The following is a 24,334-nucleotide window of genomic DNA, read 5'->3' as shown; positions in this document are numbered from 1 at the left end:
TCTGTCTTAGTAGGTCTGTGTTTTGGTTATCTGTCTCTTTTCTGTCCTCATAAACCCCAGACAGTCACAAGAGAAGGCTGATAAACTTCCTGTTTGTGAGCTTTGCTAAGAGTTAGTGTTAGTAGTAGTTGTAATGTGAATTTATAGCTAAAGCTATTCAGTTAACTTTTATCATTACAAGTGTGCCGTAGTGTAAAATGTGGTCTCTGTGCCACATTCACAGGAGGGGCTGGGGAGTTAGGGGGGTTCAGTCACAACAACCACAGTGATTGGAGGATGTGTCAGTGATTTTTGACATTAACTGAACTGTGAACACTTCATAGAGAGACGCCATGAGAAGAGCCTCAAATAACGGAGCTCAGTTGTCAATCAGGACACCAGGAGATGATGCCGTTGCCGTACCTGCAATTACTGCCTTCATTTCACCTCTGCACATTCATTCAAACCTTTAAGATGACCTCTTTGGTATATAAACATGAGACGCTTAAAAAGAATTGTGTGTGTGTGTGAGTGAGTGTGTGTGTGTGTGTGCGTGCGTGCGTGCGTGTGCGTGTGTGTGTGGCCGAGCAAAGAAACAAAAGCGAGAGGATGAATGAACACATACCACCACCACGAGTGTAAAAATCCTGGCGGTTCCCCGAGTGTGATATTCTTCTCCCATCGGATCTGCGAGAAACAGGGAAGGAGAAAGAACATTCAGGGCAAGAGAGAAAGGAGAAGAATGAAAAATTAGACACTGCAGCATGTTTTATTCATAATGTAACCATTTTGCTTAACGTTCCTCCCAACTTTAGGCTGACAGAGCGACACTTTGGGAGAAATAATCGGCCGGGGAGTGATCTATAGCGCAGAGCAGACGAGTTCGTGGGTAAGACAGTGTGACTGTCTTGAAGCAGCAGTGCTCTCCGCTGCCCTCAGAAAACCAGCCAAGCTCCTGCCTGTATCTGGACTCCGAGATAAGATCCAATGAGAGATAGCCGACCAACTGCCTGCTGCACACGCGACCGCTGACACGGCTCCACACACATAAGCAGCAAAGATTCAGGGCCTCTACATACAGTCTAAGAGCATGTGAAGACAGCATGACAGGGCCGAGATTTCTTTATTTTTTTTTCTATATGTGCTCTGTATCAAAAAAAAGAAAGAACAGATACAAGCCCCAGGTTTCTATTAAAGTGTCTATCCTACAGATTTCCCCAGTGCCACTTATAATGATGTGATGTGCAGCGCGTTGTTGTGGGCCTGTTGATTTAATGCTGCTAAAGAGCTGAGTGCTGCACTGTGCAGGAGAGCAGAGTGCGGCGAAGTCCTCTCGGGGAACGGCGGCGCGTTGTGTGGATACTATAAACGTGAGTGCGTGCGCTTCCCGCTCGAGGAGGAACAGAGGCTAATTAAGGCCGGAGAGGCCCGGTTGATAGCACGCTCATTAGATGAGCAGGTGTATCTGTGTGGGACCTTAAGTTTATCTGCAAACTATAAAAAGTCCCTAATCTATTAAAAACACATTTGTGATTGCTCTCGTGGGCATTACACTATATAATTTTTCTTTAAAGTCTTGATAAAATCATGTCGCACAAACATTTCGAGAGCAATTTGCCAGGCGTCGGATGGCTCCCGCTTGTCACTTCATGCAAAGTGAGTTTGTATAATGACAGAAAGTTGTGTTTTCCTTGTCTGGATGAATGAGTGTCTTCCTTCAGATATCAGGAGGGGAAGCTGCAATTGAGAGGACAGTTACGACTTTTACATATTTTGATGCACAAGCAGCAGGTGGCTTGGTCAGCAACGTCTCTCCACCAGCAACAAGGCCAATGCTGTCTCTTCTGATGGATGGCAGCAATCTCAAGCACAATATTGATTTCCAGTTCAAATGAGTACCACAGCGTTAACATATCTAGGTTTTACAACCTTAAACCATTCTTGCACGTCCGGCTGCATTTACAATAATTGATATGGATATTTTAGGTAGAAACACTAGCAGAAAAAAAAACAAAACATTGTTGTAGTAATTGCTAAGATGTGTAAAGCTAATTACCCCGCTACCTGTGCACACCTTTTGAATCAGCTTGCACCAGTAGTCGTTAATGCAGTAGGTAAATCTGGGGAAAAAAATTAAACTCAATTGTGGCCTATTAATCTACATGGCCTCCCTGCCTCAGATCATCTCTAAGCATAGCTATGCCAACTTTATATATCGGTGTTAACAAACGATCAAGGACTACTAGTCAACAATATCACTCCAACTTAATGCAGATAAGACAGCAGGGATTGTTTATGGTCCGAAAAATTCAAGAGTAGAAATCACTTGACTACACTGTTTCTTAAATAAGCTTAAAATGCATTGCCAAAATAAAGTGTTTCCTATTAAAACAGGACAATAAAAATCTGGTGTGCTGTTTTTAATGGGGTTTTTTTCAGCACTTAAGACCTTTTACTTGAAAGTAATCTGACAGGCAGAGAGAAGAGGAGTAAAGACATGCGGCGGTCAAACTCGGGACGGCCACTCTAACCACTGTGCCATGTTGTAATGGTTTCTTTACTGGTCTCTGAAAATCAATCAGACAGGCAAGTATGTGTGTTACTGTTGCTCCCGAAAAGTCCATGTTTATTGGAGATTATTGGTGCAGTTCTCAGCTGTATCAGGATTGGGAATGTTACTTCTGCTGTCTGATCATGTCCCAAAGTATAAAATAAAACTCTAATGTTATATAAAGTTTTACCCAAACTCATCAAAAGAGGAGCTCATGCTGTCACTTACATGCTTTTAAGTTGCTGACGTCAGTAGGCTATCTGGAGAATATAGCGTGAGATAAATGCAGGTTGTTATAGTGTTTTAGTTTATGTGCCATCTGAATAAGGAGCAATTTCTCAAAATGTCTAAAAAAATGACGCTCTGCTTTAGGTGAGAATCAATTTGTTTATGCAACAACGTCAAATGTATAGTGAAGTGATGCATTTGTAGTATTTCTTATGATCTAATGTCTTCCTATCCTGCTAAAACAATTTAGTAAATAACTTATCAGAAAGCCCCAAAATGCCCAAAAAATCCCATGTATCAATAATGCAACATTGCAAACCTTTTCAAATAAATGGTAACACACTGGAAATACTCTAGAAAGCCTTAACAGTATCAATAAATGGACACTGGTGAATCCTCATGCTGTGCACTCACAGAACTAGTATTATTTGAGACAACTCCATCCAAAAGACTTAGTTTGAATACCATGTGTGCATGTGTACACACCATGAGAGTTTGTCTGTGAATATGCAGTTTTAATTCAGATCTGTGTTTGTATGCCTCTGGTTGCCTGCGACCCTGAATTTCACCCCTTTCCAGCAGCCCGACGATAAAACTTAAATCTCTGGGAGAAGATTCACCCGTAAGGCCTCAGAAATTATCAAAGCTTTCTGCAGCCTCACTGCTTTATCTCACAGTGCTGCTCTCCCCCATTGTACTCAGATTTGTGTTCTTCACATACACACACACACACACACACATATATATATATATATATATATATATATATATATATATATATATATATATATATATATATATATATATGTGTGTGTGTAAAAATATCAAAATCTTTTTTTTCCTCCAAATTTAAAATAGCAGCGGTCCAAATTTAAAATAGCAGCGGTCATCACAATATTGTTGAGGTCAAATATGATATATTTTGCCTGTTTGTTTTTTTGGGGGGGTTTTTTTATTCTTTAAATCAAAAATCTCAAAAAGTTGGTTTAATTTGAACCATTTTACACTTCTTGAAAGTTTTTCCAGAGGGGACAGGCAGATGAAAGAATAATGCAACATTTTATGCAACATTTTTGTAGTTCTGTTGTAGAACAATAACATATTGATATTATTGTGAGTAATTGGAGTTAATTTACCCGATTGTGTTAAGCCTTTATTTGCCAGCTTTCCACGTTAAATTCTTATTTACTGAACAGGGTGCATATTAAAGTACACACTTAAGCAGAGCCTGGTACAAGTACTTTTACCAACATCTGCTGCACTATAATAATAATAATAAAAAAAAACCATCTGCTGCACTGTGCTTTTTCAAACTGTATAGTGGCTTCTGATTTGTGAAGCCATTATACAATTTGAAGACCCAGGATGAAGATGTTTTTATATCACTCTTTATATTCTTTCAATCAATAAATGTATCAACAAAAAGCATGCTCTGAGATACATGTTTTGAATCAAGTTAAACTCAGATAAGGATTTGTGCTTCAAAGCATAAATGCATATAGCGCTGCATTATCTCCATTTACGCATCAAAGGAAGTGATTCAGAACGAACACCTTCAGCAAAGAAACTGCAGCCCTTTTTTTATGGTCTATGTTTGTAACATTTAAGTACTAAGTTAAAACTAAGTTTACACAACTTAGTGTTTCTATGCCAAGAAGTAAAATCCAACTTGGCAGGTCAGAGCTCCAAAAACCTGATCATCTCTAAAAGATTTTGCCACCAGATTTAAGTCTTATTGATCGTCTTAAGCGGTCGAGTAATCATTTATTTCCCAGGTACACTCAAGTAACTGTCGCCTTCATTTGTTATAAAAATTACGTATACATCAAAAACTACTTAAAAGAAATTAGACTTTGTAATTTAATGCCTCGAAAATGGGCCTGTGTCTTTTTAAGGAAGTCCTGCTCTTTCTTTGTGGAAATATGCAGCGTGTTGTATGAGCAGGCATTTCGGTTGCCACGGAGAATCAAGGAGTGAGTCAAAGCAACACGCTGGGGTCTTTTCTGATGACAGAATGACATTAAAACATGATAAAAACACGATTTTGTATCATAAACCCCCTTTAAAGGACTGCAGATGTTGGGTTGACTCTTGTGGAGTACCTCAAGGTTTAGTCCTTGGTCTCTCTCTTTTTTGTCACAGTTACCATAAAACACAACCTTCATGGACATAACATCCAGTGCCATTTTGACCTAAATTATGTTATTTATTTCACTATAGGCTCTTTAATAAAGAACCAAATATGTTTGCTATTATTTTTTAGATATGGCAGATCTTAAGACAACTTAATTGGTTTATAGCATTAAATGGTAAGTATGTGCCAACTCATGTATAGCTTTATAAAAAGTGGACCCCCGTCATAAGGACTAGTGTGTTTGTTTGAACAGATACATTTCACCATATGTATAGCAGATATTATTTGAATAATAGTGCAATAGTGCAGTTTCAGTATGTAATGAGTTACATTTACCTGAATAAAGCTTTGAATAAAATGAGTTTTACGGCACCCTTCTTTTTATTTTTGAGAAAAATTATTTTGAAGTATCATGAGTCTTAATTACAAAAATATTTCAACTACATCCACCTCTGATCATTTAACACATTAAAGAATAGCACACTGTAGCCAATCATGTACCAACACAGACATATGCCTGCAGAGTTTACAGTAAAGTGAGACATTTTGCACACGGATGGCCTTGTTCTGATGTTATTTTCTGTCTGCTCATCCTGCTGTGCTGTTTGGATGGCAAGTAAATACACAGTATGTCTCATTATACTGTAAATGTGTCATATTTTTTTAACTTTATTTCAAAATACAAGTATTAGCACATTTTAAATATATTTTTGTCTATCTGATTACATTGTATCCAGTTGTGATTTCACTAAATAATTTGTTACTGTTTTTATTGATAACTACTTTTTACTTGTACTTGAGCAAAAGTATCTTCAAACAGCACTACTTCTACTTGTTGACAATTTGTACTACACCCAGCACATATAGGTACGGAAGTGTGTTAGTGCTTAACAATGCTACTTTGATCTATTTTTGTACAGATACAAGAACTGGCTAGTTATATATGTTTTTAATGCATTTTGTCCAGTTCTTTAAAATTCAACAAATTTACCACGAGATAAAACATGTTTGACAAGACATGTTCATGAAATTTATTCATAGTCTAGATTCCTGAGTTCAAATGTTGCTCTGGCCCGAGCTGACATGATGACGTGACAGGCAAATGTGTCCTGGAACAAAGTGGCCAGAAGTCGACCTGCCTTTTCTTTCACTGGAAGTGAGCGTCTTTCACAGAGCTGAGTAAAGCCTGCGTGTAAGAGACGTGTTCAGCTGCAGAAAGCCCGTACATGGAACCGTTAGCAGGAAGGATGTCCATTAGGAAAAGGATGCAACACATTAGAGCCCTTACAACTTCTACCGACTGGAGGCATAATAAGAGGCTAATATCTCCAGTAGACCTTGAGCAAATTGTTAGGATTAGCTTCAAACAATCAAGGTTTAACTTGGCAGCCACGGGCTTCCCTTATCAAATATCAAAACAGAACACAAACAATATGTCCTCACAATACGTCTAATTACACAGTTTATGATTCCAAATTGAACCTAATATAGAGAGGTGGTTAATCATGTTAAGTAGACCGACCAATGTTTGTATTGTTCTGAACACAGAAACTGGCTAAAGTCCACTGTTGGCTGTAAGAAAGGTCAGCTGGAGGTTATAGAATAACTGCTGAACCCGGAAAGACCTACAATGTAAATTCCTCTGGTGGTCGTACAATAGAAGGGGAATCACACTCATCCTTTTTAAACAGGAAATTTCATTAGGAGGGCATCTTACCTCTGACAGGAAGGTCTGTGCGGATTTCTGTGCGCCAACATGCAGTAAATACTCATAGACGTATAAAGCTAACCTGGAAAACAAAGCAGAGAGGAAGACAGGTTGTCACATTTTTTGGTTTCAGTATGTTTTTTTTGTTTGTTTTGTTTTGTTTTTTTACGTCATTTTACAATTTAGAAATCATTCAAGGATTCACACTGTAGGAAAGCAATGAAACAGGACGGTAAAGCCTTTGAACCGAAGCCGGACCAAATCCTCACTGTTCATGTGAAACGAAGCCGAGACAAACAAGACTTTTACCGTGCGAAGATCGTATACATTGTGGCGAGGTTGTAAATGTGTGATGTAAGGCTCTTCGGCGAAGAGCTAAAAAGCTTTGGTGGCACTTGGCCATATCCCTGCGGTTTTAGGCTGTCTGCTGTCAAGGCCGAGACACTGAAAACAAAACGGTGTAGACACTCTGAGGAACACGGGACGAAGGAGAGAAGGAATGAGCTCGGACACGATGCTCAGACATCACCCAGATCTACATCACATCAGAATGTGAAATACCTACATTCTTGTCATGTCACAAGATTATCTTTGGATGTTGTGCATTAGCTATGTTCGTCTTACTGGTGTCTTTGTTTTCCTGAGATGACGTTTTTGTTATTTCAAGGTTGACACTAACCATGTTCAATTAAACAAAAACTAGGGTTGTAACATTGCTCTGATCTTACAACACAAGAAAATGTTAGATGTTGAGTTCACATAAAAACAGAGAAGATATTAAAAATACTCCAAATTCACAAATTTTCACCTTTCACAGACACTGTTTCCAGTAGGATCCTGGTAGAAGCAGTGGAGATATTTGTTTCTGCTGCTTTACCATTGGTATAAAAAACTGAACCAGGTGGGAAATTACCACAGAAAGAAAAACAACCCTCTTTGGAGGGCAGTACTTTTAATAGTACTCAAAACCTTTGTTAAGGATTTCTGATTTTAAGTTCAGAAGTTGATCAACTCCAATAGACAACAAACAACACAGGGGAAACCAAAGGTTCAAGGTTATTAATTATTAAGTTCTGGCGGTCAAAGAGTCAGGGTAGCATAATGTAAACAACCTTTGTAATAAATCTCTTGTATGACAATCATGGCAACAAATCGAAAGATGGGAAATGAAAAATGCAGACGAAATTCAACAAACAAGTGAGTAGTCTTCTAGTTACATTGTAAATGTTGGTGTTCAGTATAAAACGTGTTCTTTTTGTTGTGCAAAAGGATTGTCTGCAAAGCATGCTGCAACATGCACAAGCATCACATCATTAGAGTCTATGGCATGTGGTCTCATATATGGAACAAAAGCAATCATTTATGTCAAAGATTATGAGATCTGATCAAAAGTTTCCAGAGTCGAAGGGAAAAGAGACTCATTCTGTCAACCAGGTGTTCTTTGAGCTGCTCACAAGTGATCATAAACAGTGTGAACGGAGCCAAAGACTTGCTGGCTGACCAAACATTGCTATGTTTTTTTTAAAATTATTATTATTCTAAGCAAAATCAAAGCATTGGGACTCTGACATTAAGGAAGGACATGCAAATTGCACGCATCAAGCCCCTTTCAGCCCTCTGAATGAAATTCAGATCTGTCTTGCTGTGAGGTGTAATCACACAGGGTAATGGTGAAAATTGGTGCCGAGATGAAAAATAGCGTAACTTTTCTTTAGACCTGCAAGTTAGAAAGATTTTTCTTTTCTGTAACACCATTTAATGTTCAAAATTTTGAAAAGGCAAACATTAGAGACAAAAGCTTAGATAATCTTTGAATTGTTTAATTTTCTGTTGGATTCAAAACTGCTCAAACATTGTTTTCCCCCCCTTTTACGATAAATGTAATGTTGCGGTTGACCACCAGGGGGCTCGACTCACGTCCATATAATTGTTCATTTTGCTTACAGTAGACTGGGTTTTTTTTATCTGTGCATAGCTGTCAGCTCTTCTGGCCAACTCTTCACCGCTGTTGAAGAAGCTAACCAGGCTACAACCACCTTTGGACTTCAGGCAATGATTCCCGAATCTCCAGCAGCAACCTGTGAGCATCCAGCAATGTCTTGAGACTAATATCTCTACCCAAAGAGCAAATCAACTCCAAAACATGCCGTTGTCTCTCACCATGTAGCTTTAAGCCAAGGGAAATGACACTGCCGACGCTCAGTAGTGACCATGACTATTGGTGACAAAGAAACGCTGCTTTTCATGGAAGATTCATGATCAGAGAGACGGATTCTGGTTGATTCCGGTTCACAAAAGACCCTCATTCACCTGGCCGGCTCCAATAGGCTGGATGGAGACTGTCGTCTGCTGCTGGCTGCGGCCAATGGCTCTCCCATCAAAACTAGCTAACAAACAAACTCACTCTGGAGTCCTTTGTTACAGGTTATCTTGTTATCGCAGCATTTTTCATTATTAGTTGCATCCTAACTACATGCATCAGTTTTAAAACCTTAAATGTAACTGAAAACACTCAATCTTGTCCTGTTCAATTAACATAAACATTTACTGTCGTTACCTTTTTCTTTTCTTCTGTTTTCGTCTGTTTTTCTTGCTGTTCTGATATTGGCAGACAGTTTATGAAGGGACTTATAATGAAGCTGATATATGAATGCAAACCCTCCTTTTCCAGGAGAACAAATTGTTACTTTCTCTCAGCAGCTGACTCATTCCTGTTACTTGTCACTGCCTTTGCCTTATTAGTGCTCATCACACAGTCACCAGAAGGGATCTTGACAAGTATAGCTGGCCCAGACTTCAGAAAGCTCAAGGCTATCATCCCAAGCAACTCAAACGCTGTCGCCTACATTTATTTGAACTTTACAGACTCAGACAAAACTGCATCAGTTTTGTCAAACAACCGAGGACAAAAAAGATGTAGTTGCGTCGAAGCAATCAGTCAACTAAATAGTTTTACAGTATGTACAGACACAAATTTACAGATTTTAGCGGAGCTGCAATGTTTTCGTCTGTATTGAACAATTATTTTTGCACGGATCACATGCATTCAGGCCAGCGCAGAAACACGGAGATATGTTGTTTGGGTCGATGATGCTGAGTGAATCAATACTGAACTAGGCCAACAGTTGAGCAACCAGATTTTTTAAGCTTTGGATAATCAGAATTGAATGCAACTAAGTGGCATGAACTGACATCCGTCTGCTAAAAGGAAAACAATTTGTTGCAGCTGATCCATACCAGCTTAAGCTCACAGCAAACAGAAAAATGTATTACAAACTTTCCTCTGTTTTAAAACCACATAAGCATCCATTGCTCTGTTGTAAATCAGGACATGCAAACTCAATAACATTTAATTGAAAGTGAATCAGATATCATTAATGACTGTTTTTTTGTTATTATGGTATAATACTGTATATTATTTTAAATGCTAAATCTTTCTCCAAAAATCTGAAATGAAAATTATATTTTAGTATAATTATTAGCATATATTTATTGTATTATTCCAAATAAATAAATAACAAAAAAAAAAAAACATAATTTCATAAGTAAAAATCAGAAATGGGTTAAAGCTGTCAAATCTAACATGACAAAACTTACTCTTACAGAAATAACTAATTACACTTAAACTGTTATTTAGCATGTAGAGGAGGCCAAACATGGTAAACTGTTCCAGCCTCGTGATAGATGTGGCTGAACTAAAACAGGGTTCATTCAGTCATGAGTGAAACTAAAAAAGACAAATAATCAGATTTTGTTGAACCATTTGATTAAAATGTAATAATTGGGTACACGGTACAAGGCTGCTGCGACGTTTTTTGAATGTGTTGATAATTTCACTTTATCGGTGCTGCAGCATTGCAAATGTAGCTGTGAATTATCTTTGAGTCTATGCTATGCCGTCTGCATTGATAAAGATTCACTCACTTCTGCATGCCGGATGCTAGAAACTAAGAGTAAAATGTGCAATTTGATCGACTTTGTGACTAATTTGTCTAATCACCGTCTCACCACTCAAGACTCTTAAAGAGGATTTCAATTTCATCCCCAGATGGCTAGTTGATAATGACAATAAAATCAAAATGAACAATAAAACACATACTTTTAAGCAGCAGTTATGTATGTTCCATGTGAAGCCCCTTCCTCTGGATTCGAGAGCAGTTTTCGGTGAGACAGAAATGTGGAACAAAGAAATTGCTGCACTTATCTACATCTTTGGATGAAGACTGAGAAAAACAACAAGCTGAGAAGAAACAAACTAAAATTAAAATCTCCATTAAATTGCTTAATTATATTGGTAACCATGCCCTTTTTATTGCCCTTTTAACTCTCTTGCAGCATGAGGCGATGGATATGTGCTGACTGGGCGCCCCTTCAGCTTAAGACATGCCAGGACGGAGGGAGAGCAGCATCAGGGAAACGGGGGCCAATTGTTAATTTTCCCAGTCCTCCACATAATGTATGACATAATTACATCTTGCTTTCTTTTTCACATTCATTTAGTGATATATAGTAATGTAAAAAAAAAAAAACTAAGGACACCTCTCAGTTAGTTCTTCATGCAAAAAAAATTGCTGATTTAAAAAAAAATGTCTCTGGAAAGGGAAGTGAAATAATTGCACTTATGCAACAAAAAATAAGGGCAATTATTTTACTTATTAAACAAAACTGAGAAAATGATAAAGTGCCTTTCCTGTCACTAACTAGAGTTACAACCTTTAGCTGAAAAAAACTTCAGTGAGATCCTTCTTGTAGTCCTCTGCACGCCTCAGGGGCCAGCAGGGGTTTCATGTTCAGCTCATTTCAAGTTGATTCGCATCGTCTCAAGGAAATCAACCTCTGGTCTTTGACTGGGTCCAGGAGTCACTGATACAATTTATGTCGCGTTGCAGGTTCCAGTTCTGTTTCGGCTTTTGTTTTTATACAAATAATGTGATAATTTCCTGAAGCAACTTGTGATGCATAATATGATTCATGATGAACTCTTTGATGGTGAGCTGATCAGGCCCCGCTACGACAAAACATCCCCAAACACGACGGTTCCACCTTCAAAGTTTTATTTTACTGAATATATTAATTGGCTCACATCAAACATATCCCTTCTTTTTTTTCCTAGTGATTAAATAATTATATCTTAGACTAATATGTCCAAAGACCATTATCCCAGAACTTCATCTCTTTAGTTTCCCTTTATTTAAACTTAGTCTGGCCTTCATGTTTGCTTAGAGAGTAACAGTTTCATCCCTGCACACCTCCTTGAAAAGTCAAACATGTGCAGTCTTTTTTTTTTTTTTAATTGTAGAGACGCCTTTTTGTTTTCAAGAGGTCTGCTGGAGGCCCTGCATTGACATTATAAGGTTTTTAGGATTTATTTTAATATATGGCGTCCTATTTTTTATTTTTTTTCAAAAGTCTGTATTTTTATTTAAAGTTGTTTATTTATTTACCTCTGAATTTTTCCAGGCACACAGCAGCAGGGTTTTTATGCACCTCGCATTACTAATGAATTGTTGACATGTTATTTTGCCTTAAATTGTTTTAATATCTTTATATTATAAAACAGTGTTCAGAATGGGTTACTGCTGCCGCTTGCATGCACTGGAAGCAGAACAGTCAAACAACTTGATGCATTTTCTCTGTTCAGTCGTGTTAACAAAGAAAACGTATGTAAGAAGTGTTCCAGCATATTGACTTAATATTTCTGAAAACAGCCCCGTTTCTTTTTTCACACGTTCTCCTGTGTTTCCATTGTGTCAGGCTGAACAGTTCACACGGCAGTGATGTTATGGTGAAAGCAGGGGGAGTCCACCGCTGTAATGTGTAAAATTGAGCCCCTATTTGCGGTGTGAAACACCCTGCAGAAAGCGTCAGATCCTATATATCCCCCACCCCTTTTTTTTTTTTTTTTTGCACCGTACAGGATCGCACAGAGATTCCCAAGAGTTCTGCGGCAATGAAATTTTCATGGCGGAGGCCGGTGTGATCTGAGGGGCGCTGCGCACCAGCGATGGGCACCTGCCCTGGCTGCGATGCATTATTTAAAAACACTCATTCAATCCAGGCTTCAGGGGACACCTTTTGTTACTCTGTCAGAAGCAGTGAGTGTAACTCCGCAGAACAGGACCTTCCATGCAAGCCGATGATGCAGCTTTCTAAAAAGAAGCACGCTCGGTACGACAGGCGTGCGTAAGAGAGGGAAACCGAATCGGCGTCTGGTTCTTTTTCTCCTCTTTGGACACCAGAAAAGTAAATTCCCTCTTTAGTGACCCCGCCGCTGCTTACACGTGTCACTCAGGAATAAAAGATGAGATGCTTACAAGACAAACCACACACATACAGCCTTCTTCTCGGTGTCTCCCGTTTCCTCTCCTCTGGCTTTCACTGTCTCACTGATGAATTGCAGCAAAGGAAAACTCTGATGCAAATCATACGCCGGGAAGTGGGAGATCAGACTGAGTGGGAGGAGGCTCGTTTGACCTGCAACTGACTCAACATCACGGCCCATGATAGTAGGTTCACCAAACATCTGTCTGTCATGCTCTTTCAGCTGCTGGATCATTTGCATCTATTTTTACTCCATACTCATTGAGCAGGATTGTAGCCAGAGGACAGGGGGGAAAAAAAGAAAAAGTCTATTAGCCCCTTTGTGATTTTCTCTCTTTTTTAGCTCCTCCTTTTCATTCAAGCGGAACAGCACTTTGTTTCACATCTATTTATCAAGAAGATCTCTCTGCCCGCCTCGTCCTGAGGAGCAAAACCTGACATTTAGCCCCAGGCTGTCCCATCCAACCTTCCCTTTCCTTCACTTGCCCCCAGAGACGCGGGCATCCCAGCTGAGTTTAGCCAGCTAAAGCACAGACAGTTAGAAAATTAACTTTCATGTCCTGATTTGAATAATTCAGCAGTGATCACAGTGCCAGAATGAGGTAAAAAGTGCAAAGAGGCGGTGAAGGAGGAAGAAGCTGATCTAGTTTCATTGATTTTTTTTTTTAATATACATTTTGTTGCATTTTAAACCCAAACTTCAAAACGTTTCATGTGACAAACCGGCACAAACGTAACAGATAGTGTGTAAATGTATTCAACCCCCTTTAAACTGTTGACCCTAAGCCCCATTTCCACCAAATTAGCCTCCCAACATGTTTCCTTGTCCCGTTTTTAACTCTCAGCATCTGCCTTCACTGCAAAAACACAAAATCTCACCAAGTACTTTTGGACTAGTTGCTAGTGTAAATGTCTTATTACACTTAAAATAAGACAAATTAATTCAAAAGTAACTTTTCAGCAAGTTACAGAAGCTTGTTTTAAGTAAACAAATCCTTAATATTGTTGTAAAAGTACTTGTTCTAATAGACAAATTAACTTATAGCATAAAAAACGCCTTGTTATAAGTTAAATAATCTGCCAAGTATTTTGTCATCAATATTGACATGCAGTGCAAGTTTTTTGGAACATTTGGCAGGAAGTTCGGTTTTAGTCGCAGTCAACCACAGCACCTTCTTCCACATGTTTGTGGTCAACTACAAATCTCCTTCAAATTATTTTCAGCAATGATTTTCTTCTTGTATTCTGTGATAACGGCCAGATTTGTAAAGTGACATAATTGAGCTCTAGAGTCACCACTGGACTGTGAGTAGCTGTCCTCTTTAATGATTTGTTTGTCTGTGCAGGTGATTGATTAAGCCATGATTGCTTTGAACAGAACTTTGTGAATTGTTCAAATCTCAGAATAATGTTTTATAAGCTAACCTTGCTTTAAAATCCTCCACGGTGTTTTCTGTGACCTTTGTCTGCTGCGTTCCTTCATGTTGATGTTTGTTCACTAATGTTCTCCGACAAACTATACCGACAGCTGAATTTATATTGAGGATAATCTACACAGACGGAGAAACTGACTACATTGGTGTCAGAGAGAAGGGAGCTCAATACAAGACCATGCCACACTTTCCAGATTTGTATTAGTAACTTGTAAATTATTTTGAAACCTTGGTGTCATTTTCCTGTCAATTATTATGAACTCCTGTGTTTTGGTCTGTCACACAGAATCTCAGTAAAACACTTTGTGTGTAATTTAATAAAACGCGGAATAGTTTAAGAGGTAAACAAGATTTCCCTGTGCACACAGAGAAATATTCTGCTGGGCAACAGAAATAAAGAGTTAAATGAAGTCATACGGAGGTGAGCGAGAGGCTCGGTGCCTGCTTCAGACCTCTGCGATGCTGTAAAGATGTTTCACTGACGCTTATTCCCAGCGCGCATGCCGTTTCTATTTGCCCGTCTTTGTTCTGGCGGTTCCTTTGTCAAAACAAATCAGTGTCAATGAGCATGTAAACACAAACGGCTTTAGCCACGGGTTAATCCAGACATTTCTCACACATGCACATAGACGCGTCTGCATTCATGTGAACACACCAAGGCAACCTGATCATCTCGCCGGTACCCGGTTTAGCTCTGGTGATCTCCTCTTGCCACAAAGAAACATCTCAGGCATTTCTGAAGATTTGGGATAAGGAGCATTTTGGATGTTACCAATACAGGTTTCGCCATTAGTGAGTTTCGTCATCAGCGAGTAGTTAATGAGGGCAACAATGACATAACCTACCATGAAGTAATTAGTCCAAATATTCAAAACACTCATCTGTTTCCTATTATCACCTGACACTCACCTCATTGCTGTTCGCACAGATGCTTTCCTCTGTATGTTAATAAGAGACAAACTGTTCTGCTCGGTGTGCAGTGTTGCCAAACTGATTAACAACTTCAGGCGCAGAGCTTCAATATTTATACTGCCTGCTTTATTTTGAGTGCGAAGGGCAACAAATTTGTGCAGATGCACCAAAAGCGGCTGACGACAGGCGGCATTAATTGACTGTTGACACATCTGAATGGGAGCGCCGTCACCCCGAAGGGCGCTGGGGGTAAATCAAGGGTTTCTTTACTTTTTTCTGAATACTGTTTCTGCTTGTGTTCCTGTGCAGCTCTTTATGCTTCCTTCAAAAGACTAAAATGCAGATGGCTGAGCCATCTGTGAAGAATCAAAACCATGCATTCAGAGCTGAAGATCCCCCGCTAAATGGCACGTAAATAGGTGGGAGGAGCCAGAGGAGGAGCGGAGGATGTAAAGAAACTTGCGTTCAAAACAAACTGATTGACTTTGCACTTGAAGTTCTTCACCCAAACAAATATAGAATCACTTGAAATCACACCAAAACCACACCGTAAACAAACAGAGTATTAAAAAATTATTTTGCTCCCTGACTGCTAACTGTGGCCCTTCTTAAGAGAAGATGATTGATCGAGCTTTAACTTTTTTTTGTTTTTTCTGTGAATGGAACCTCTAATTTATTTAGGTCACCGGATTTACTAGAACAAACTGAAAGAGATTTCCATTTACCCTATGAGAAAAAACTCACTAATTTTAAAGCTGCTGTGTTAAGTTCTTCCATTAATCAGTGACTTTTTATATATATTTCTATACCCAGTTCCTCCTCTGTGGGGAAGTGGGGGGTTCTGAGGTCTTTCCCCAAAAGTTTATAGGGGAGTTATCAGTCCTTCAAAGAGACACAGAGTACTGACACCCAACCACACACACCACAGGGAAACTTACAGCGGGCCATTCGACCTGACATGCAAACGCCAACATATCCTGGGACAAAACATGCGAGGTCAAAGCAGAAAGGTCCCAGCTGGGAATCAACCCCAACACCTTCTTGCTGCCTGAACATTTGTCCCTCTGGCTTGACACCAGTTTTTAACTCCTTTCAAAATTAAAGTAAAAGTCCACCGACGAGGCTTTTTCTGCCAAATAGAAACGATTGATTTTCTATTGAGTTCTGACTTGTTGATTCCGATTTCTCTTTCTTAGGTTTAGAAAACACAAAAGACAGAAATTTTGTGCAGGTTGTTTTTTTTTTGGTTATTTTTTAGAGCTAGCATTGCATCCAACAGAAAATGAAGAAATCACAAGGTTATGCTCATTTATGCATCAACACAAATGCAATTAATTTTGATCAGATTTTTACAAAACCAAAAAAAGTGCATCAACGTGAACGCTGATGGTTGACACAGTTATAGACTGAAAATGGCTGTAATTCTTAGTTTTCATGTGTTTAATAAATAAGAAGAGAAAAGTTGCATTTTTTCAGTAATTGACTCGAACAGAATCGAACGAAGAGAATATCTATCCAATTCTGATCTGAATGGTTTCATTTGACAACATGCATCAGTTCTTCCTCTTCCTAATAAAAGTATTATCACAATAAATCTGTTCCCATGAAAGCTCTTATGAAAATAACCTTACGCAGGGATCTGGTGTAAACACACCCCTGCACTCCTGCTACCTGTGACCTGAGGAAAGTGAGGCCAGCCGGCTGAATCCCGGCTATATGGCGGTGGAGGAATCCACCTAGTTTTCTGCATTCCGGTCTGTGCATGTTGCTGAACAAAATCAAGACTCAAGACTCAGTTTTAAGTCTTTACAGGATTTTTTTTTTTTATCCATCACTGTGCAACACAGCTTCCTAAACACACTCAAACACACTGTTGAGCTTGTATCTAGGAACATTTTGTACACTACGTCAGAGATTCACAGCATGTAACTGAGAAGTTCAGTGTAAACCCTTTTTTCCTTGTGTTTCAATTTCAGATGTCACCACTTTGCGGATGTGCACACCAGTCTACCTGCAGAACACCAACAACTGAACGGTCCTCACAAAGGACACCTGAAATAAAACTTTATTGCCGGGGAAGCCATGGATAATAAAAGTCGTTGTCTTTGTCTGGTAAATAGGGCAAAACCTTGAGAAAACACTGAAGAAACACTGAAGAAACTAGTTGTTGGAATATTTCAGGAGGAAAGTTAAATTCCTGAAAAGCAGCTGCGCATTTGCAGAAACAAAAATCAGAAAAAAAGAAGCCAAGAGGCCTTCTGGTTGTTTTCAACACAAGCATGAACTGCAAGAGCAAAGCAAGGAGGCAGTTTATCAAAATGTTTATAGACATAACCATTAATATTTCATTCTACAAGTTTTTCCATGAAACATTAATGCTCTAGTGTAACTCGTGTGTTCTGTCCACACCCATGCGGTCTGACTTCCTCCAGCTGCGCAAGCAAAAACATTTCTCTACACTAATATTTCCTAAATGTTGGTGTCAACAAGTTTTGCGCTCCTAGCTGAAACATTGCATCACCTGGTTCTTCATTAAAACAACACCAAGATAAACATGCAAGTGCAGCAGGTGGATAAAAAGTTTAATACTTCCTGCTTACTTTTGCATTCTGATTTCACTTAACGTCATGAAATCTTTCGTACATCTGATTAAATTAGAACGACCCGATGACGAATTCTCCTAACAGGAGCTGCAGCTCCGATGCCAGACTCCTTCCTTAATGCCATATGCATCCATCTGGAGAGCCTTCTTTTTCATTAGGCCAATATGTAAAGAGTTGAATGAATATGTAAATATGAATATGATAATTCACTGAAGCCGCTGTTGTGAGCTCCACGATTACAAGGGAACATGTGTTAGCCCTGCGGGGCGAGTTAGGGGGACAAGACAGGTGAGCGGAGAGGGCAAACCTTTTATGTGATGTGTGGACGTTACCTGCTGGCCTGTGACGGATATACACACCACATACACTGCTTTGCAAAAAATATTCACTTTCTCACATTACGTCCCGTTTAAAACCACAAAGTTCATTGTATGTTGCTGGGATAATGAACAAGGGTTCTGAAGGTCCTACATGAGGTAAAAAATTTAAAATGTGGTGGCGCATTTAAACCCCTTTACTCTGCCGCTTGTGAATAATATCCAACGCAATCAACCATCAACTAGTTAAAAAATGTGACTTTTGTGTATTTAAACTTCTGCAAGTGTGACTGTTCTGCGAAGGTTTCGGGACCAGTAATATGTCACTTATCAGGTGGATAAAAGGTTTAAAGCTGAGTTTAGATGTAAAACAATATTCCAAGCTCTAAAATTCACTAAGCATTCTTCAGCTAATCATCTAAAAGTGTGAAGAGTGTGATCAAACTGCTAACCCCTGGTAACTCTGGAGGAGCTGCAGAAATCCACATCTCAGGTAGGAGAATCTGTTGACAGCTTTTAGTCATGCACGCTACAAATCTGGCATTTCTCAGAAAGTTGCGAGAAGGAAGCTATTGCTGCGAGAAAGTGAGAGGAGGTTCTGTTTGAAGTTTGCCACCAGCCATGGAAGGGCATGGCATGGATGTGGGAGGTGCTCTGACCAGATAAGACCACAACAAAATGAAACTTTCTTGTAAAGTTGGCAGAAAAACTTTAATACCACAAAATACCCATAAAAAAGCTTATGACCAAAAGGGAAAGTGATGGTGGCCCCATCATGCTGTGATGGACAGGAAGTTCATTCACCTTCCAGGAGGACAACAGAAATAACAGATAGAGCTACATTGTTAATGGTTGAGATCGAATTGTCTTCATTTCTTAGAATGGCCCAGTCAAAGTCCAGACTTGAGGCTAATTACAGCCAGGTCGGAATATGTATTAAATGTCTTTTGGACTTTCATTTATTAAAAAAAAAAAAAAAATGCTGAAAACTGTGATCTTTCCATTTCACAGTTATGCATTTTGCTCATAAATATATGGAGCATTTGTAATTAATGTGACAAAATGGGAAAAAAGTTCAAGTGTTGTGAAGTTTTTGTATATCACCGAACACGTTTAAAAATGTGATGCCTAGTAGAAGAAGCAAGTTGCTGCAAATAAGTGACAGATATTTAAATGCAAGGAAACAGCAGGATGTAAAAACAAACAGGAGTTTTTCTTTTGTAATTTAAGCAACCTCGAGTTAGATGCATTTATCATTTGCAGCTTTTCTCAAAAGACTTGTACTTCTTATGAGTTAAATTATTAATCCTCCACCTACACTATCATTTGAAATACATGCTGCCTCTGTGCTGATTTCACTCCTAGTGACACATGCAACATAATCCACAGTCCCCTGAACAAGCGAGCACAACTAAGAACTGACTAAAGACACATTATTTAAATTATAAATGGCTTTTCACCATACTGTAAATAACCCAGGCTCCACAAACCGGTGTAAACTGAGATGCTGGCGCTTCATATGCAATATTAAAGCATCATATGCTGGTTCAAAGGTCAGCCCGCCTGCTGCTGCTCATAAACTCACATGGGACTGTTTTCATTTAGGATTCACTCCTCCATATCAGCACACACAAATACACAAACTCTCAATTTTCACACGAAATAATGGGAGTTCAGGGTGAAATCAGACGCTCCGTGCAAGCAGATGTGCACAAAGTCGTACTCGAGGAAGCCTCCACTAAGCGCATAAGTGACTCACATCACTAGAAAGCCTAATCAATTGAATATGACACGGCAGTGCATCAAAACATATAAGAGAGTCTCAAAAGAAATTATGTTTCCATTACAGATGTATGACGGGGGTGGTGTAGCCGCACAGCCTCCCAGGACTTGACATTGTTTTAGGGATTACAACTGCATCTCCACGGGGAGCCCGGCTCGCTGTTCCACAAACTCGTACTGTTTGGTGCGTAATGGTGACAAAACAGCACCACGACGATACACAGAACTCCCCGAAGGCTCACGTAAAGAAATAACTTTTTTATATTATTATTTTACCCCCACTGAAACTAAGCAGAAAAAAGGACAGTCATCACTTTCTCGGGACTATGACATTTAAAAGTTGCTCATAATAAACCAAAAAATGAGTTTATTAGATCAAATCTAAAATGGCAAATAGATTTCTTTTTTGATGATATCTGCTTGAAATAAAGCTTGTCTCTAAAATAAAAGCTGCGGTTTTAACTTTAAAAGTTGAGCACTATTGTGGCTGCTGAACGGGACAGAGCTTCCCTCCTCTTGCCGCCTGAAGTGCCTGCGCCCCGTGTTTTACGCACCAAAAAACGCGCAGCCTGAGCGCTTCGAGCCGCTAAAAAGAACCGAATCCACCCGAAGCATCCAGCGCCTTCATCCCCGAAAGTTTCACGGAGACACATGCGAGCAATCCACGCAACCGCGGACGCATGCTTTCACCCCGACGACAATCCCTCCTCAACTTTTACCGCCGCACAAGTGCGCGTTATAAATAACCGGGTAAATAAAAAACACAATCCGTGATCTTGTCCAACATCCCGCACCGACTTACAGAGCTGTTCGCTCACATTGTTGGGAAACAACAGGCGTATAATTACTCAAGAGACGTGGGGTTTTTTTTGTTGTTTTTTTTTTAAGGAAAAAGTTTAAGAGACGCACCTCCAAGGTGGTCGGATGAGTTGAGGAGGAGCGCACTTTACTCCGGCGCACTCCTTTAAATTACGCTACCTAGTTTAGAAAGTTGTGCGCCCCTCCGCTGCCCCCCTCACGTTTAAGCAGGTAAAAAACTCTGACAATTAAAGCAACACAATCCACTTACTTTTCTCTCGCTTGGCTATCGGAAGGGACGACAGCTCCTTTACCTTTGGCGTACATGCTGAATTCTGTTTTAAGACTTTTGCCCCACTCAACACCTGTCAAAGAAAGCAGCCAGGAAAACGCTCCATCTCCATAGCTACCCCTTTAGTGTTTTTCCTCCCCCCCTCCTCCTCTTCTCCTCCTCCCCCTCCTCCTCCCTCCTCCCCATTCTCTTCCCTCCTCCTTCTCTCTCCCGCTCCCTCCCTCCCTTCCTCTCTTTCTTTTTTTTTTTTTTTTTTTTTTTACATCTCCAACATTGGCCACAAATCAGGCACAGTTTCTACTGGGGGGACTTGAAACCGTCCGCAGTTGGATTTTTTTTTTCTCCTTCTCAGTCGCTGTTCCACTGACCTGCTCCTCCTCCCTCCGTTCTGCAAACGGTGGGGGCTTCTTAAAGGGAAACGCACACTTTTTTTTGTTTGTGGAGTTTCATCAACATGAGGAGAAAAAAGGGGTGAATGGGGAAAGGTTTGCCGGGTACTTTTACTCCTCTGTTCGGGACAGGGTAGCTGGTTTATCCTCCCTCTTTTGTCTTTTAAAAACATACCAGGACTTTGACAGGCCTTGATTCATTCACAGGGATGGAAACATTATCTAATGTCGCCTTTTCTTGTAGACTCTTGCCTTTGTGTTGAATGAGTTCTGTATGTAGTGAGAGACGAGAAGTGATATTGAAGATCTAGTAGCATTTACATGGTCAGATTACAACTTGCCATTTATTTCTTTTGGATGTTCTGGCCTGCTGATTCTGGGTTTGTCTGATTGTTAGTTTTTGTTTATTTTCTTGACAGTAACCACTGGAAGAGGAAGTAAGAGTGTGGAAAAGGAAAGTCACCAAGTAATATCTCTTGAGGTACTCCACAAAAATGGTATTCAGGGAAAGACAGCAATGTAATACATTTCATTATAGGATCAATACTAAATGAAAGAGCTATTGTATCAAACACAGGCGTGAAACTGTTTTACAGATGCATTGACTGAGAAATTAAATTTATATATATATATATATATATATATATATATATATATATATATATATATTTTTTTTTTTTTTTTTTTCTTTTTTTTTTTTCTTGGAGATCAGGTCTGTTAATTCAAATTTTGACTGAATTTATTTTCCCCCACAGGACAATAATGCATAAAAGATATGCATTATTATGGTAGCAAGTGTATAAAAAATACTTTGGTTTTGCTTCTTAAACAATAATTTTTATTTATTCAGCCTACTTGTTTATATTGTTACTTGATATATCAGAAATCAGATGTACCTGTGGTAAGAGAAGCACTACCAAAGCCATAATTAACAGGTGATTAGATTAAGCACTCACGCGTCAAAGAACTAATCCTTCAAGTGTTACATGCAGACCCAGTAAGTGAGTTGAAGCTGCTGATTGTTGTCACACTGAAACCATTTGCAGCACAGCTCTGTTCCTCGCTGGATAAAGTGTCTCCAGGTTGTGAGTCAAGAGTCGAAACAGAAGCTTTACAAGGTGATCTGTGCTTATCTTCATCATCATTATTTACATTCATTCAAGCTATTCCAAAAACCTGCTCTCGACTTTATCTGTCTTCAAACACTGTTGAATACGCAAATCGTCATAGCAACATTGCATGGCTGTGTATTGGTGCACAGCTGATAGAAAGACGGGTCTGACATTTTGATATGTGTCTAGTAATTTGGCAATAGGGAAAATGATGGAGTTCATGACATCCTTTTATATAACATAAGAAACCAATGGATGAAATTCATTTCAGTGCAAGTAGAGCTGTTCAGTGAATTTCTCAGAGGTCTTGTAAACATTAATGAACAAACTAATAAAGACCAAAGAACATACTTAGACAGGACAATGATACAGTGTTGAATAAATTTAAAGCAGAGTAAGGTGAGGAAATAAGGAGAGCTGCCTAAAGCTTTCAACCCTGCAGCCAAAATACAACGTATCGCAACAAGCAATAAACATAGGCTAAATGTCAAACTGTTAAAATGTTATTTGTAAAAAAAAATTAAAAACATGCATTATTTTAGTTCTACTTTTACAATTGACATGACCCTGGCTCCGCCCAGTGTGGAATTTGAGCAAACCTCTAATAAAGAAACAGTTTTATGATGGCAAAGGTAGTGGAAAATAATGCATTAAGACATTTTTTGAGTCATTTTTTGCCTTTTAAGAAAACACTGAGACAAAGATGACAAGCAAGAAAATTCTCCAACAAATTCTACATTAGGTCTCTAAGGTTATTTGTGGGAAACAACGGAGAATTTAACGTTAAAGCCCAAGTTTTCCCAAACAGAGAAGGAATGAGGGGCACAACGTCTCATTGGATGAGAGTGCGAAAGCTGTGTTGGACACATTTTGCACATAAACAGGTGAATGACTTAAATATACAAGCTTGTGAAAATCTGCCTTCAGAAAAATGCTTAAAAATTAACATTAACATAAAAAAGTGCTTAAATGTAAATACCACAGTTACTGCAGCACATGTTTTCATGCTGGCATAGCGCTACCATTGGTATTTACATACATAAAATCAAGCATAACTACCTTCATTTATTGATCTTAGGTTTGATTTTCAATAAGTGACGAAATATGGGATGTTTACCGCCAGATACATGTGGTAGCTGCCACATTCATTCAACTGGACATGAGGTCGACGGCAGGAAATGTAATAAACTGTATTCCACCCTCTACACACTCGATATCGGGATTGCATGTTCCCCACTGACAACGTTGGATCATGATTTCCTTGAAATCTCTCTGACCACATTGTGTAAGCGATGATGAACCATATCGTGTTGATTGAGGTCCAGTTCCTCCAGATAAGGGGCTTGTACTTCGGGGCAAATTGCAACCATCAATTGGTCAGTTGCTGACCAACAACATAGAATAATTGACATGTGGTGTCATGTCAATTATGTAAAAAAAATATTGAAGCACGTTTGTACAAGTAATCTTCATCGGAAAAGAATATCCGCTCTGGTCATAGTTTTTTCCAGTGATTGGTAGATGAAATGAAAGAACTTAATGTTGCTCTGTATTTAACGAGTTAATAAAAAGTGGTTTCATAAAGCAGACTTGAAGATGACCGTCCTGATTCAGGTCATATTTACTCCGCACAAAGAGCATATCCTTTGAACCAGCATCCTTATATATCCAACATCCATCCCACAGCCACTGTAAGGAGGTAAGTATTCTCCAACCAGGACAGTTCAACATCAAGCTCCACCAATAAGACAAACAAAAGCCAAATTGGTTAACTT

The 24,334-nt window shown here is 39.2% G+C and overlaps 1 protein-coding gene across 2 annotated transcripts in view; it reads right to left on the bottom strand.

The window, feature by feature from the left end:
- ssbp4 (single stranded DNA binding protein 4) overlaps window positions 1-21,207 on the bottom strand; it is a 107,333-nt gene extending 86,126 nt beyond the window's left edge. For both annotated transcript variants that reach the window (XM_008407108.3, XM_008407107.3), the window contains exons 1-3: window positions 21,038-21,207; window positions 6,610-6,682; window positions 605-666 (exon numbers count right to left, since the gene is read on the bottom strand). In XM_008407108.3, the coding sequence (XP_008405330.1) occupies window positions 605-666; window positions 6,610-6,682; window positions 21,038-21,093 (191 nt within the window). In that variant the 5' untranslated portion in view covers window positions 21,094-21,207. The remainder of the gene's footprint in view (window positions 1-604; window positions 667-6,609; window positions 6,683-21,037) is intronic.
- Window positions 21,208-24,334: the final 3,127 nt, after the last annotated feature.

This window comes from Poecilia reticulata, chromosome 4, assembly GCF_904066995.2.
Source record: "Poecilia reticulata chromosome 4, P_reticulata-male-v2, whole genome shotgun sequence".
Classification (NCBI taxonomy): Eukaryota; Metazoa; Chordata; class Actinopteri; order Cyprinodontiformes; family Poeciliidae; genus Poecilia; species Poecilia reticulata.
Note: the sequence above shows the minus strand (reverse complement) of the source record. Positions and strands in the feature narration are given on the sequence as shown.